At 45.5% G+C, this 14,909-nt stretch overlaps 1 protein-coding gene across 3 annotated transcripts in view; it reads right to left on the reverse strand.

Annotated features, from left to right (window-relative positions):
* CASS4 (Cas scaffold protein family member 4) overlaps positions 1-10,121 on the reverse strand; it is a 48,902-nt gene extending 38,781 nt beyond the window's left edge. For 2 of the 3 annotated variants that reach the window (XM_017870351.1, XM_017870348.1), the window contains exon 1: positions 9,240-10,120. In XM_017870351.1, the coding sequence (XP_017725840.1) occupies positions 9,240-9,275 (36 nt within the window). In that variant the 5' untranslated portion in view covers positions 9,276-10,120. Of the gene's footprint in view, positions 1-9,239 lie in introns of all 3 variants that reach the window. The other variant, XM_017870350.1, reaches the window with a different exon arrangement.
* Between the last annotated feature and the right edge of the window lie 4,788 nt (positions 10,122-14,909).

Consider the following 14,909-nt stretch of genomic DNA (forward strand, 5'->3'; position numbering starts at 1 on the left):
ATATAGGAAGAGCCCCTCATCTCTACAAAAAAAAAAAAAAAAAAAAAATTAGATGGGCATGGTGGTGTGCACCTGTAGTCTCAGCTACTTGGGAGGCTGAGGCAGGAGGATTGCTTGAGCCCAGGAGTTTGAGGTTGTAGTGAACTACGATGACACCAGTGCACTTGGGCCGGGTGCGGTGGCTCAAGCCTGTAATCCCAGCACTTTGGGAGGTCCGGACGGCGGATCACGAGGCAGGAGATCGAGACCATCCTGGCTAACACGGTGAAACCCGTCTCTATAAAAAACACCAAAAAACTAGCCGGGCGAGGTTTTTGGTGGGCAGGCACCTGTAGTCCCAGCTACTCAGGAGGCTGAGGCAGGAGAATGGCCGGAACCTGGGAGGCGGAGCCTTGCAGTGAGCTGAGATTGCCCCACTGCACTCCAGCCTGGGTGACAGAGCGAGACTCCGTCTCAGAAAAAAACAAACAAACAAAAAAAAACAAAAAAAACCCACCACTGCACTCCAGTCTGGGTGACAAAGTGAGACCCCGTCTCTAAAAGCAAATTTCTGAACCCAAAGTGAACATTCCACAAAGCACTTTTCACTTACTGTTAACCAGATGGCAAACACCTCCAAGACACAGAGATGACCTACTGCTCTCTTGCCTCCTATCCCTCCCTAGCCCCACAGAAGACAGACTGCCTGGGCTGTCCAGAACATGGAGAGCACACGAAAGCTGCTCTTGATGATAAGGTGAAGCAATTGTTTGAAGGAAAAGAACAATACATTCACTAACTCATAAACTCGTGCAGAAACTCTCGGAGTGGCCAGGTAAGTGGCCTAGAATTGCCTGTGAATAACTTTTTCAAGATCCGCACTCGTCTCCTAGAGGAGCTTGCTTTTGTTTGTTTGTTTTTGAGACGGAGTTTTTGCTCTCGTTGCCCAGGCTGGAGTGCAGTGGCGCGATTTCGGCTCACCGCAACCTCCGCCTCCTGGGTTCAAGTGATTCTCCTGCCTCAGTCTCCCAAGTAGCTGGGATTACAGGCGTGCACCACCACGCCCAGCTAATTTTTGTATTTTTAGTAGAGATGGGGTTTCTCCATGTTGATCAGGCTGGTATTGAACTCCCGACCCCAGGTGATTCACCTGTCTTGGCCTCCCAAAGTGCTGGGATTACAGGTGTGAGCCACCGTGCCTGGCCTCCTGGAGGAGTTTTAAGAGTGCAGAGCCTGGCCGGGCACGGTAGCTCACGCCTATGATCCCAGTACTATGGGAAGCTGAGGTGGGCAAATCACTTGAAAACAGGAGTTCGAGACCAGCCTGGGCAACATGGTGAAAAAAACCCCACTTCTACGAAAAATACAAAAATTAGCCGGGCACAGTGGTGCATGCCTGAAGCCCCAGCTACTTAGGAGGCTGAGGTGGGAGGATCACTTAAGCCCAAGACGTGGAGGCTGCGCTGAGCTGAGATTGTGCCACTACACTCCAGCCTGAGCAGGAAAAAAAAAAAAAGGCAGGATCTCCCACACCGAGAGCTAGGGATGCTGTCCCAGGGACAGGAGGCCACGCATGTTCTTCTCAGTGTCGACTCTACTTTTTGTAGGTGTGTGTACAAGGCTGCTCTTCCCCTGAACAAATGCTTTAGGGGCGTTATGTTTGGAAATAGTTCCTAAGAAATGTATTTCCTTTTTTCGTAACTCAAGTTGGAGTGTTCTAATCTCCCGCTCTGTGGCAGCCCTCTTACCAGCCTCCCACCTTCCTCCTTTTAAGCTATTTCCCCTTCAGGCCGCTGTCATTTCCTCCCTTAGTCATCGCAATTCCAAAACGGCCCTGTTTTCATTCTACAGTTGCTTCCCCATTCCATTATCATGTCGGCCAAGCGCCTATCTATTCGCAGGCCTTTTACGTTTTGGGGTGATGGTGGCATTCTCCTTAGCCTTTTTTCCCCCTAAGTGTGCTCTACAGGAACTGAAATGTTCAAAGACTACAGATGATTAAACAGGGGAACCAATAATGAGTATATGATGAATTTTTTATTAGTCATAATAATTATTTACTACATATGGAGACGGGGACCAGGCACTTGGCCTTGGAAGCATTTAGAACAATGCGTGGCATGCAGCAGGCATTCAATATTTGTTGAAGGAATGAAAGGTACATTGTGTTCCTGAATCAAACATGGCACACATAAATAGAAGCTATCTACTCCTCGATTTACTATTTGTTATGCTCACAACCACCCCCCACCCCACACGGCAACCAGCAGTCTCAAACACCAAAAGTTTTGCTTTTTCTAAAGACAGAGTACATGATTCTCCTTCATGTCCATGGAGAAGAGCAGGACGCCAACCCAAAGGAAAATGAAGCCACCTACACTGAAGTCTCCATATTTACCAGCTTTGGCTCTTTCCTACCTACAGCCCATTTATTGTACAGCAGCCTGAGTGATCTAGAAAACATAAATCAGACCATGTCATCTCCTGCCTTAAGTGGGTTGGTGGTTTCCTTTGCAATTAGAATGGCTTCAAAGCTCTTACACAGCCGACCGGGCCCTATGTTATCTTGCTAACACCTCAGATCTCACTTCTGACCACTCTCTCTCTCGGTTTACTCTGCTTTGACCCCACTGGTTTTTATATGGGCACTCTGCTATGCTGAATGCATTCCCACTGCAGGGCCTTAGCATCTGCTGTTCCCTCTGTCTGGAATGCTTTTCCCATCTCTTGGGTCTTCAGAGTGGCCTTTTCCATCCATCGCCTCCATCAGATCCCCGTTTTCTCCTCTTTCTGGCAGTTCTCACCACCTGAAACCATGGGTCTATTTGCTCACTGTCATGCTGACTCCACTGGAATAGTTCTGTCTTGATCACCCTGAACCCCCAGAGCCCAATACTATGCATTGGGTGAATGGCTGAGCTATGGATGGTGGGCTGTGTTTTCGAGTTGGGTGTTGTATCTGGGCTGTTTTGCCTCATGGAATAGATGAAGGGAGGAAGTTGCTGGCAAATGCTGGAGGGAGGCAACAGGTCTTTGTGACCTAGATTTCAATAGCAACAGCTTGCATCTAAGGCAACATCTGACCATGGAAAAGGAGGGGCCAATTGTCAAGACAGCAGGCTGAGTGGCAGCTTAGGCTGAGGCCAGGTAGGGGTTAGAGAGCTGAGAGTCAGGAATGACCTCTGTTGCCAAACAACTGCTGACTAGAAAGTAGTGCTGTTCCTATCCTCACAGCGGGGCTGCAGCCAGGGCTCCACCTGCACTCCCTGTAACCTCCCATTCATTCACACACATTACCACAAAGCATTTATTGAGCACCTACTTTGTGCAGGCACTGCCGTAGGCACCAGAGATGCAGGATGAAATAAGAAAGTCCAGGTCTGTCCCTCATGGAGTTTTGCTCCCAGAGAGGAAGACAGATGAACAAATAAAGTGAGATAATTTCAGATCTTAATAAGTGTAGGTAAGATAGATGAGAGTGATGGCGGTGGGCCTGTGTGGGGGGGAGGTGATTTGCACAGCATGGCCCAGAGAGGCCTCTGGGTGAAGTGATGCTGGCTAGAGAGAGGAGCATCCAGGATGGGGAACAGCAGGGGAGAAGGGGAAGGAACTGAGGCCGGAGAGCTGCTGGGAGTGGGATCTAATGGGCCCTCAAGGGACAGGTCAGCTTTCTGCACACAATCCCATTTGCCCTTCAACAGAGACTGAGTCTGAAATGTCTTGCTCACCACCTCAGAGATGTTAAAGGTACAAAGAGAACCTAAAACTGCTCTCCACTCACAAGTGAAGCCTCACCTTTCTTGCCCAGAAGCACTGAAGCAAGCCAAGTCACGTGGCAGACATTTCCAAGCCACCACATTTTGTCATGTTTAAACCAATCTTGAGAATGTGGAAGATTTTACAAAAAATTCTACGTCTGCACCTTGATCTTTCTTGAGTGGGTCCAGAACCATGCCACTCAGAGTTGAGATGGAAGAGAGACAAAAAAGATTTGCTCTTTAATTGAGGCTGAATTTAAAACGTGAAAGATAGTTAAGCACATTTAAATGTTCTTACAGTATAAATATTGGACCATCCATTCTTCAATAACATAATAAAGATGCTTGCTTGAAAAGTGTCTTCAGAAAACTGAGTGAGCACATAGCTGTCTTTATGAAAGAAAGTACAGATTGTAGAGAAAATACTGTGGAAAGTAGGTTTAAAATAGAATCAAATATCAGAAATTCTCAGAAAATGATGGAAAATAGGTGCCAATGCTTATTTCATTCAGTAATCCTCTTTCAATTCCTGGACATTTACTCCAGTGAGAAAATAATGTTATTAGGGGGAAAAAAGGGCTGTGTATGAAGATGCTAATTTCAATGTTACCTGTAATAGCATGTGCGTGCGTGCGCACACACACACGGAAGTAAACAGAATTTACAGCAAACAGGACTGAATCACTAAAGTATATTGCAGACTCTATTTTCATAACTTGAAAGCACCAAAAATCCAAAATAAGAACTTACACATAATAAACCCACGTATCTGCCTTGAACTAAATTTCTGGCCGGGCGCGGTGGCTCACGCCTATAATCCCAGTACTTTGGGAGGCCAAGACAGGTGGATCACTTGAGGTCAGGAGTTTGAGACCACCCTGGCCAACATGGTGAAACTCTGTCTCTACTAAAAATACAGAAATTAGCTGAACATGGTGGCACATGCCTGTAATCCCAGCTACTCAGGAAGCTGAGGCAAGAGAACTGCTTGAACCTGGGAGGTGGAGGTTGCAGTAAGCCAAGATCGTGCCACTGCACTCCAGCCTGGGCGACACAGTGAAACTCTGTCTCAAAAAAACCCACAAAAACTAAATTTCTAGTATTTCTTGAATGGAGTTGACTAGCTGGCTAGAGTCCAATAAACCAATGAATAAGGTGTTAAATTTACCACCTTTAAGGCCAGTGTTTCCTGTCACTAATATCACGTGTTTTTTTAAAAATGTCCCCTTTTTCTATAAAACATTTTTTTCTTTTTTTGAGACGGAGTCTCGCTGTGTCGCCCGGTCTGGAGTGCAGTGGCGCGATCCCGGCTCACTGCAAGCTACGCCTCCCGGGTTCCCGCCATTCTCCCGCCTCAGCCTCCGAGTAGCTGGGACTACAGGCGCCCGCCACCTCGCCCGGCTAGTTTTTTGTATTTTTTAGTAGAGACGGGGTTTCACCGTGTTAGCCAGGAGGGTCTCGATCTCCTGACCTCGTGATCCACCCGTCTCGGCCTCCCAAAGTGCTGGGATTACAGGCTTGAGCCACCGCGCCCGGCCTAAAACAGTTTTTAAAAAACAGAATAAATCGGTCTGGTAATTAAACAAAATCTGCTACGCACAAAGGTGAAAGCAGCTCCACTGGCAACGGAGCTACTGGCCGGCAGGTAGAATCAGGAACAGCTTGCCAGAGCAGTCCCTGTTTACCATCCAATGTACAAAGGCGAACTTCAGTGTTTTCTGAAAGGCTATCTGCGGTGGCCCTGAATGAAAGGCAGGGTTGTTTTAAAGGCGAATGCCCCAAAACTAAGGACCACTGACATGACATGACCCCCTGAAGCATTGTGCTCCCATTTATTAAGCAATTGAGCAACAATATAGGCATTAAGATTAATGAGATGGATCAACTGCACTAATATGAACTGAACACCAGTACCTATTGTTAGTTGCTAAAGGCAAGAAGTTCAACAGCTCTTTACTCACAGCTCTCATTTGTGTAAAACCTTAAAATATGTATCTTATAGAAGCATTGATAGTTTCTGTAAGGACACCCAAGAAACGGTTAACTGAGGATGCCTCTGAACTAGAAGCCAACAACTTGGGTGTTTCCTGGTACTGCGTGGGTGGGTGGGGGTGGCCTGTGTAAACTGAGAGGACATAGGCTGCTACATAAGGGCCTGTGGACCAAATCTAGACAGATGACCATGAGTGAAGAATGATTGTACATATCTTAAGGACTGCATAAACAAACAACAATATGCAACAGAGATCGTATTTGGCCTGCAAAGCATAAAATACTATCTGGCTCTTTATGAAGAGTTTGCCAACCCCTGATCCAAGGGAGAGAATATAATGAGCTAAGAATGGGGCTCTGAGCTTAGTCTGCCTGGGGTTTATACCTGGCCTTGCCACCTACTAGCTGTATGGCCTTGGGCAAGTCAGTGAGGCCTTGTTTCCTTGTCCATGACAGGGGAATAAAACCTCTGCTTCATGAGGATGTTGTGAGGATGTAATAATGAGACAATGCAAGTGGAGCACTCAGCACAGGGCCTCACACGCAGACAACTGGTAAGGGTTGGCTACCATTATATATATATATATATATATATATATATATATATATGTATATGTATATATGTATATGTGTATATATATGTATATGTGTATATATATATGTATATGTGTATATATATGTATATGTATATATGTATATGTGTATATATACATACACATACACACACACACACACACACATATTATTATTATTATTTTTGAGATGGAGTTTCACTCTTGTTGCTCAGGCTGGAGTGCAATGGCACAATCTTGGCTCACTGCAACCTCCGCCTCCTGGGTTCAAGCAATTCTCCTGCCTCAGCCTCCCAAATAGCTGGGAATACAGGCGTGCACTACTACGCCCAGCTAATTTTTTTGTATTTTTAGTAGAGATGGGGTTTCACCATTTTGGCCAGGCTAATCTCCTGACCTCAAGTGATCCACCCGCTTTAGCCTCTGAAAGTGGTGGGATTATAGGTGTGAGCCACCGATCCCGGCCTATCTGTATAATATTAATAGCAGAATTTCATGGGGATGCTGGGAATATCAATTACATGTTCCATGCATACATGCACGTTATTTACAAATTGCAGTGGGGCTCGGTGGTGTGCCCCTGTAGTCCCAGCTACTCGGGAGGCTGCGGCAGAAGAATCACCTGAGTTCAGGAATTTGAGTACAGCTTGGACAACAGAGTGATACCCCCATTGCTAAAAATATTATTTTAAATAACGAAACCCTACCCAATTGTAAAGTGCTACATAAATTATTTAGACAGAATAAGCAGCACATAAAAAGAAGTCTAAATCATAAAAAAAAAATCTAGGCTATTTAGAATAAAGATCAATGTTATGAAAGAGAAAAAGGTAGTAGATTGTTCTAGATTAAGAACTGAGAATTGACAAACACCACCTGGATCAGAAAGACAAACACACAAACAAATAACAACAGCCAGAAAAGCTACAAAGGATAATTTTGGAAAATGTGAATTGGACTGAATCGTAGAATGGTATTATTAAATCAATGTGAAATGTTCTTGGGTATGATGATATGTGGATATTCTTCTACGTTCTGTAGATGAATGTCCTTGTTCTTAGGAGACACATAATGAAGTTTAGGGGTGGAGCATCATTGTATTGGCCATTTATTTTCAAAGAGTTTAACAACAACAATAAAAACAAAGTGTGTTCCAGTGTCTAAATATACACAAATAGATGCACACAAATATGACAAAGTACCATAAACCCATGATCTAGGTGAAAGATACGCAGGGATTTACTGAATAATCCCCACGCTCCCCATATTTTTCCAATGGTTTGAAAATTTTCAAATTAAGTAGTTGGGGACAAAATTCTAGGGTAGCTAAGATATTTACATATAATCTATATAAGAGAGACTATCATGGGTTACTCAGCCATAAATTCCACTAGTGATTTTTACAATTTTTTTCTTTTGTTATTTAGTTTTGATTTTTTTGAGACAGAGTCTTGCTCTGTCACCCAGGCTGGAGTGCAGTGGTATAATCTCAGCTCACTGCAACTTCTGCCTCCCAGGCTCAAGCAATTCTTGTGCCTCAGTCTCCCGAGTAGCTGGGATCACAGGCATGCGCCATCATGCTCAGCTAATTGTATTTTTGGCAGAGATGGGGTTTTTTCGTCTTGGTCAGGCTGGTCCCAAACTCCCGGCCTCAAGTGATGCATCTGCCTTGGCCTCCCAAAGTGCTGGGATTACAGGTGTGAGCCACTGCACCCAGCCACACTAGTCACTTTTATTTATTTATTTATTTTTAATTTAAAAAAAAATTTTTTTTTTGAGATGGAGTCTCGCTCTATCGCCCAGGCTGGAGTGCAGTGGCCGGATCTCAGCTCACTGCAAGCTCCGCCTCCCGGGTTTACGCCATTCTCCTGCCTCAGCCTCCCGAGTAGCTGGGACTACAGGCGCCCGCCACCTCGCCTGGCTAGTTTTTTGTATTTTTTAGTAGAGACGGGGTTTCACGGTGTTAGCCAGGATGGTCTCGATCTCCTGACCTCATGATCCACCCGTCTCGGCCTCCCAAAGTGCTGGGATTACAGGCTTGAGCCACCGTGCCTGGCCGTCACTTTTATTATAATTAAAAATAAGCATTGATTTTTTATAAGCAAGCTCCCCATTTAGTGCTTGTTTCATTTCTTTTTTACTGTTCTACTTAAAATTTTAAAAGGGCATAGCAAGATGAAAACACGATCTTGAGCTTCACTTTCTTTACATCTGGGTAAATTTTTTAATATGGTAGCCATTTTAACTTTTTTTTTGAGATGGGGTCTTGCCATGTTGCCCAGGCTGGACTCAAACTTCTGGGCTCGATTAATCCTTTCACCTAAGCCTCTCCAGTAGCTGGGAGTACAGGTATGTGCCACCGTGCCTGGCTTCTTTTACCTTTCTAAATAGTGAATCTTTTTTGATTCATGACAGGCATGAAGTCTGTCTGAAAGCTCCAGCTTTGCTCACATAATGCACAAGTAAACATGAAAATAACATGTAAGTGCCCACTGTGGGCTCAGCACAGGAGGCTGCAGGCAAGGGTCTGGGCTCTGCTATTGCGAGGTGAGCACAGAAATCAATCAGGACAGTTGGAGTGGCACTGAGTGTCTTTGGGGTCCAGAGAAAGAAGGAATTAGTGGGGACTGAGACAGACTCACATCTTGCTTCAGAAGTTTGCTGGACACAAAATGATGGACGGTGCTGTCAACCAAGTAAGCTGATTTCTACTACAAAGTCATTTTCACCCATCTTTGATGCAAACTGGTAAGGAGCTTTACAGCACATCTATTTCCCACACTTAAACTTATGTTAAACTTTCCGATCTCAAACTCACATGTCACTGGTATTCAACCTTTGCCTTTATTAGAAAGTCACAACTAAAGCTGGTCAACAACCTTAATCATCACAGCTTGCTCCCTGCCAGAGCCCATTCAAACAGCCCCGCATCACTCACCTTGGGCGCACCGTCCACGACGCCTGTTCCCTTCATGTCGGTGATGTGGAGCAGCTCCCCTGAGCTCTACAGCTAATATCTCCGGCTTCAGAGGCAGATTATGCAATGTCACTGCATGCTTCTGGCTGGTTCTCAGAAACTGAATTCTATGGTGCTATCTGACAACACATGGGAAATAATCAAAAAGACTCTCCCAGCAGGCGAACTTTCTGGAAAGCACGATAAGAGTAAAATGAAAGCAGTGAAGGAGCGGAGGACCAGAAATACAAGCCACACTCACGCCTCACTGCCTGACGTCTCACTTTGTCTGTAAGTAGAGGCCGTCACTCATTTGCTATGTGAAACCACAAAAGAAGAAGAAGGAAAGAAAAACACCACTCTTCTGCTTTAGAGGGCGAAGTTCCTACTTTGAAGAGCTCAGTGTATGAACATACAGCATTCTTGTCCTTTCAACTCTGGTGAACTCCCACCCGACAGACCAAGCTCATTTCCCTGATGAGAGGCCACTAAGCCAAATTTCTGATAGCGGTCAGCTTTTCTTCCTTCCTGCTCCCGAAAACTTGCCTTATGACAGCCAGGATAAAAGCAGTCAAGCAGGCTGCCTTAAAGGACACAGTCTCCACTCTACCCACCCTGTCAGCTGTGCATTCTCCCTGCTCGGAACCCCACGCTCACCTCCTGGTCTTTGCTCACGGTACCTAATGATTAACATCTTCTGGGTGCTGGCTCTGCACTGAGGGCTATGCTGAGTCCCACACCTGTATTCGCTCCCTTAAATCAAATCAACCAATCGTGTGTGCTGTACTTGAAACCCCCGCTAGCTCATGCAGTTTCTCATCACTTGCCAACTCTTTCTACTTTCCCTACATTCAGATCCAATCTCTAGAGAGGACCTACAGCATAGCAGACACTGTGCAAAATAAGTCTGCATTTTTTTTTTTTTTTTTGAGATGGAGTCCTTCTCTGTCACTCAGGCTGGAGCGCTGTGGTGCTATCTCGGCTCACGGCAACCTCCACTTCCTGGGTTCAAGTGATTGTCCTGCCTCAGCCTCCCAAGCAGCTGGGATTACAGGCACCCACCACCATGCCTGGCTCATTTTTGTATTTTCAGTGCAGACAGGACTTCACCATCTTGGCCAGGCTGGTCTCAAACTCCTGACATCAAGTGATCCATCCACCTCTGCCTCTCAAAATGCTGGGATTACAGGTGCGAGCCACCACGCCTGGACCTGGTCTTCATTTTTATTTAGACAAAATGGTACCCATTCTTCCAAGCGAGGGTCCAGTTCCATCCCCAGTCAGCTGTGTCTCCGCTCACTGCTCTCTTCTTGTCAGACAGCATCTTTTTATATTTTATTTTTAAATTTTCTTCTTTTCTTTTACCACGCCTCTGAGACAAGTTCAACAGACAGCCTTAGCGTCTTGCCTTCTGGTTGTCTGATGTGTAGTCCCCACAAGTCTGGACACCAGGACATATTTACCCATTGAAGTCGCTGACTGATTTCTGGCCGAGACAGTCCACATTTTTAAATGTTATCATTGTTAGAAATTAACTTCCAGAGCCAAGTAATTGGCATGCTGCAGGTGATAGCAGATAACAGGGAGGGAACAATGACCCCATGGAATGAACACTGTTTGGTTCAAGGAGGAAATCCGTAGAGATATGAAGATATAATTTATATTAATAATTAATATATTAATATTATATTAAGATATAATTCAGGTACCATAAAATTCATCTTTTTTTTTTTTTTGGAGATGGAATCTTGCTCTGTCACCCGGCTGGAGTGCAGTGGTATAATCTTAGCTCACTGCAACCTCTGCCTCCAGGTTTCAAGCGATTCTCCTGCCTAAGCCTCCCGAGTACCTGGGATTACAGGTGCGCACCACCATGCCTGGCTAATTTTTTTGTATTTTAGTAGAGACAGGGTTTCACCACATTGGCCAGGATGGACTCCATCTCCTGGCCTCGGGATACGCCTGCCTTAGCCTCCCAAAGTGCTGGGATTATAGGCGTGAGCCAGTGCACCTGGCCAATTCANTCACCCGGCTGGAGTGCAGTGGTATAATCTTAGCTCACTGCAACCTCTGCCTCCAGGTTTCAAGCGATTCTCCTGCCTAAGCCTCCCGAGTACCTGGGATTACAGGTGCGCACCACCATGCCTGGCTAATTTTTTTGTATTTTAGTAGAGACAGGGTTTCACCACATTGGCCAGGATGGACTCCATCTCCTGGCCTCGGGATACGCCTGCCTTAGCCTCCCAAAGTGCTGGGATTATAGGCGTGAGCCAGTGCACCTGGCCAATTCACCTTTTTAAAGTATACAATTCAGTGGTTTTTAGTGCATTCAGAGTTGTGCAACCACCACTCCAAAAGTAATCCTCTTTCAATTCCTGGACATTTACACCATTAGCAGTTACTTGTTATTCCCCTCCTTCCCCAGCCCCTGGAAACCACTGTTTCTGCTGTATTATTGACTTTCATTTATGTCTGAAATTCTCTGTCACAAAAAGGAAGGATGGATAAACTTGCCCAAGGTCACATAGTAAAGTAACAGACCCAGAATCTGAATTCAAGTCTCTTAGGAAAGACTACACAGTAACTCAAGTTCAGATGGTTTCCATCAACTTGGCAAACTCCCGGCAGTGATTCTTCCCCATACCGAAGAGCCTGCCCTTAAGCTCATAATACAGATCAGAATGCTATAATCTGCATGTTGTTTTTTCTAGGGAAAACAACCCAAACTAGAAAACAAAAGTAAGACACAAAGTCATAGGCTTTGGCCCTGAAATTATATCAACTAGCTCCCACATAGATACCTAGTTCGATATTTTGTGAATAAGGGACTTGACCTCTCGGTCTGTTATTTGAGGCCTCTATGGTTTTTCTGAATGAAAGGTGTGAGAAACCGCCTTAGACATTTTGCTGCAATCCATTAGTATTTCAAGGCAAATGAGTCTTTAATGTGGACAAACATTGCAAGAACTATTATTCTAGGAAATTGGGTGCTTGCATAATATCCGGTTGTCTGAAGGCTGAAACAGCTGGAGTTCAAGGGAACCACATCAGGAGGACTCTAGTGAGGTAATCTTAATGCTCTTGGCAAATGTGCTACCAAGAACAGTATTTTGGACTAAATTTTCTTTTCTGAGACAACTGAGTCTGACCAATTCACTTCTATAGTGCCCTATACATGCGTAGGGAGGAAAATTGCTTTTGCATGTTTTTCTGTATGCTTTTGTGTTGTTTGCATGTGACTATCAAGCTCCCTGACTGCTAGTAGTGAAACACTGGGCACCCGATATTTGAATTATAAAGGACAGTTGAACACCAGACTTACAATGTTCAAAACATTAAAGTGTTGGCCGGAAGTTTCAGGCTGTAATCTCATGAAGATTATTCATAAAAATAGCTCTTTTGGTCAAAGCAGAATTTCGGGAGTTGGCTGGGCAAGATAGCTCAGGCTTGTAATCCCAGAACGTTGGGAGGCTGAGGAGGGCAGGCGAGGCCAGGAGTTCAAGACCAGCCAGGCCAACATGGCAAAGCCCCGTCTCTACAAAAAGTACAAAATTAGCAGAGCTTGGTGGTGCATGCATATAATCCCAGATACTTGGGAGGCTGAGGCACGAGAATCGTTTGAATGCGGGAGGTGGAGGTTGCAGTGAGCGGAGGTCGCACCACTGCACTCTAGCCTGGGCGACAGAGTGAGACCGTCTTAAAGAAAAAAAAAAAAGAATTTCATGAATTGCCAACAAATTCACCAAATATTCTGGTCCAGGGATAATACTGGGAGGGCTGGGGAATCTGCAGCCACTCTAGTTATTAGTGATTATTTAGTTTTATCACCCAAGTTTTGACCCCCAGGTTGAGAGGGAAAAGGAATTAGGGCAAGAACTGAAAACAAAGATGCAACAGAAATGCTCTGGGGACAGAGTGGGGACAGGAAGCTGGATGGAAAGGCTGAATGCTGGTGGGACAGCAAGAAAAAGCCAGACAGAAAATGATGCCCTGGGCAAGCGGTCATCACTGGCGAGCAGACAGAGTGGCGAGGAGTGGCTTGGCCAAAAGACACCCGTGAAAGAGGCTTCAGAGAGTCAAATATCCAGTCAGGGAGCAGCAAGGCCAAGGGTAAGAGTTCCAGGGAAAGGTCAAAGCAATTCACGATGGAAGCTAGAGAAACATTCCAATAGGATGTTTTTCCACAAGTTTTATTCTTTAATTCAAACCAGCCCAGTCCCTTGTGCAAGTTTTTTTTTTTTTTTTTTTTTTTTTTGTATTTTTGAGACGGAGTCTCGCTCTGTTGCTTAGGCGGGAGTGCAGTGGCATGATCTTGGCCCACCGCAACCTCTGCCTCCTGGGTTCAAGCGATGCTCCTGCCTCAGCCTCCTGAGTAGCTGGGATTACAGGCGTGCACCACCACGCCTGGCTAATTTTTTTTTGTATTTTTAGTAGAGTTGGGGTTTCTCCATGTTGGTCAGGCTGGTCTTGAACTCCTGGCCTCAGGTGATCCACCAGTCTCAGCCTCCCAAAGTGCTGAGATTACTGGTGTGAGGCACGGCGCCTGGCCTTGTGCAAGCTTTTAAATCCTTGGTCCCATTTTATTTTGATACAGAGGCTCACTTTGTTGCCCAGGCTGGAGTGCAGTGGCTTGATCCTGGCTCACTGCAACTTCCATCTCCCTGGCTCAAGCGATTCTCATGCCTCTGCTTCCTGAGTAGCTGGGACTACAGGTGTGCACCACTACACCTGGCTAGTATTTTTGTATTTTTGGTAGAGATGAGGTTTTGCCTTATTGCCCAGGCTGGTCTGGAACCCCTGACCTCAAGCCATCCAACTGCCTCGGACTCCCAAAGTGTGGAATTCCAGGCGTGAGTCACCACGCCCGGCCCCTTGGTCCCATTTTAGTTACTGTTTTAGTTCTCTGAATATAATCTGTGTCTGGTAATTCCACTAGGTCCTTGCAAGTCTGATTCTGCTATTTTTGCTGATTCTTATCAGGGTGGCTTGTTTCCTCACATACCTGTGAGTTCATGATCCTCAGAGGTTTATCTGGGACAATTATTTGAGGACTGGGATTAAGATGTGTTCTTGCACAGAGAATTTGCGGTGGCCTCTGCCAGATACTTGTGGCCAGCATCAGTTGGAGATTGCTTTAAGATCCCCATTTGATGTTCTCTGAGCAGTACAGGTAGTGTGAATTGGTCCAAACCCGCATGAGGAAAAATGCATGGACCGAATTCTCAGGAGACCCTCCCTTGTGCCAACACCAGACACCCTCTCTCTGAAAACCCCTGAGCCAGCACCAAGCAGGCAGATTTCTCGTCTCTTTCTCTGAGGCAGGTTTTTGTCAAGTTCATCCTTTTACTGAAGGGGGCACCTTTGGAGTTCCAGACTTTCTGGGTCTTGACCAAAGTTCCTACTCCATGAAGCCTCAGAGCTTTTCTGCTCAGACATCAGTAGGTCACAGGAACTGACCTATTCAAGTGCTCCAGCACTGCGAATCCTCTGAATTTGTGCTTTGTTCTGCCTCTCAGGAATTCCTTCTTTCTTGCTAGCTCAGCTAACTATTAGAGCTTAAAAAAATGTTCTATCCAGGTTTGACTTGAAAGGGCTCTCGAAATATCTGGTTTGCCACTTTTTCAGAAACAGATGCCTCCTGCTTAGGAACAA

Source organism: Rhinopithecus bieti, unplaced genomic scaffold, assembly GCF_001698545.2.
Source record: "Rhinopithecus bieti isolate Rb0 unplaced genomic scaffold, ASM169854v2 scaffold_5179, whole genome shotgun sequence".
NCBI lineage: Eukaryota > Metazoa > Chordata > Mammalia > Primates > Cercopithecidae > Rhinopithecus > Rhinopithecus bieti.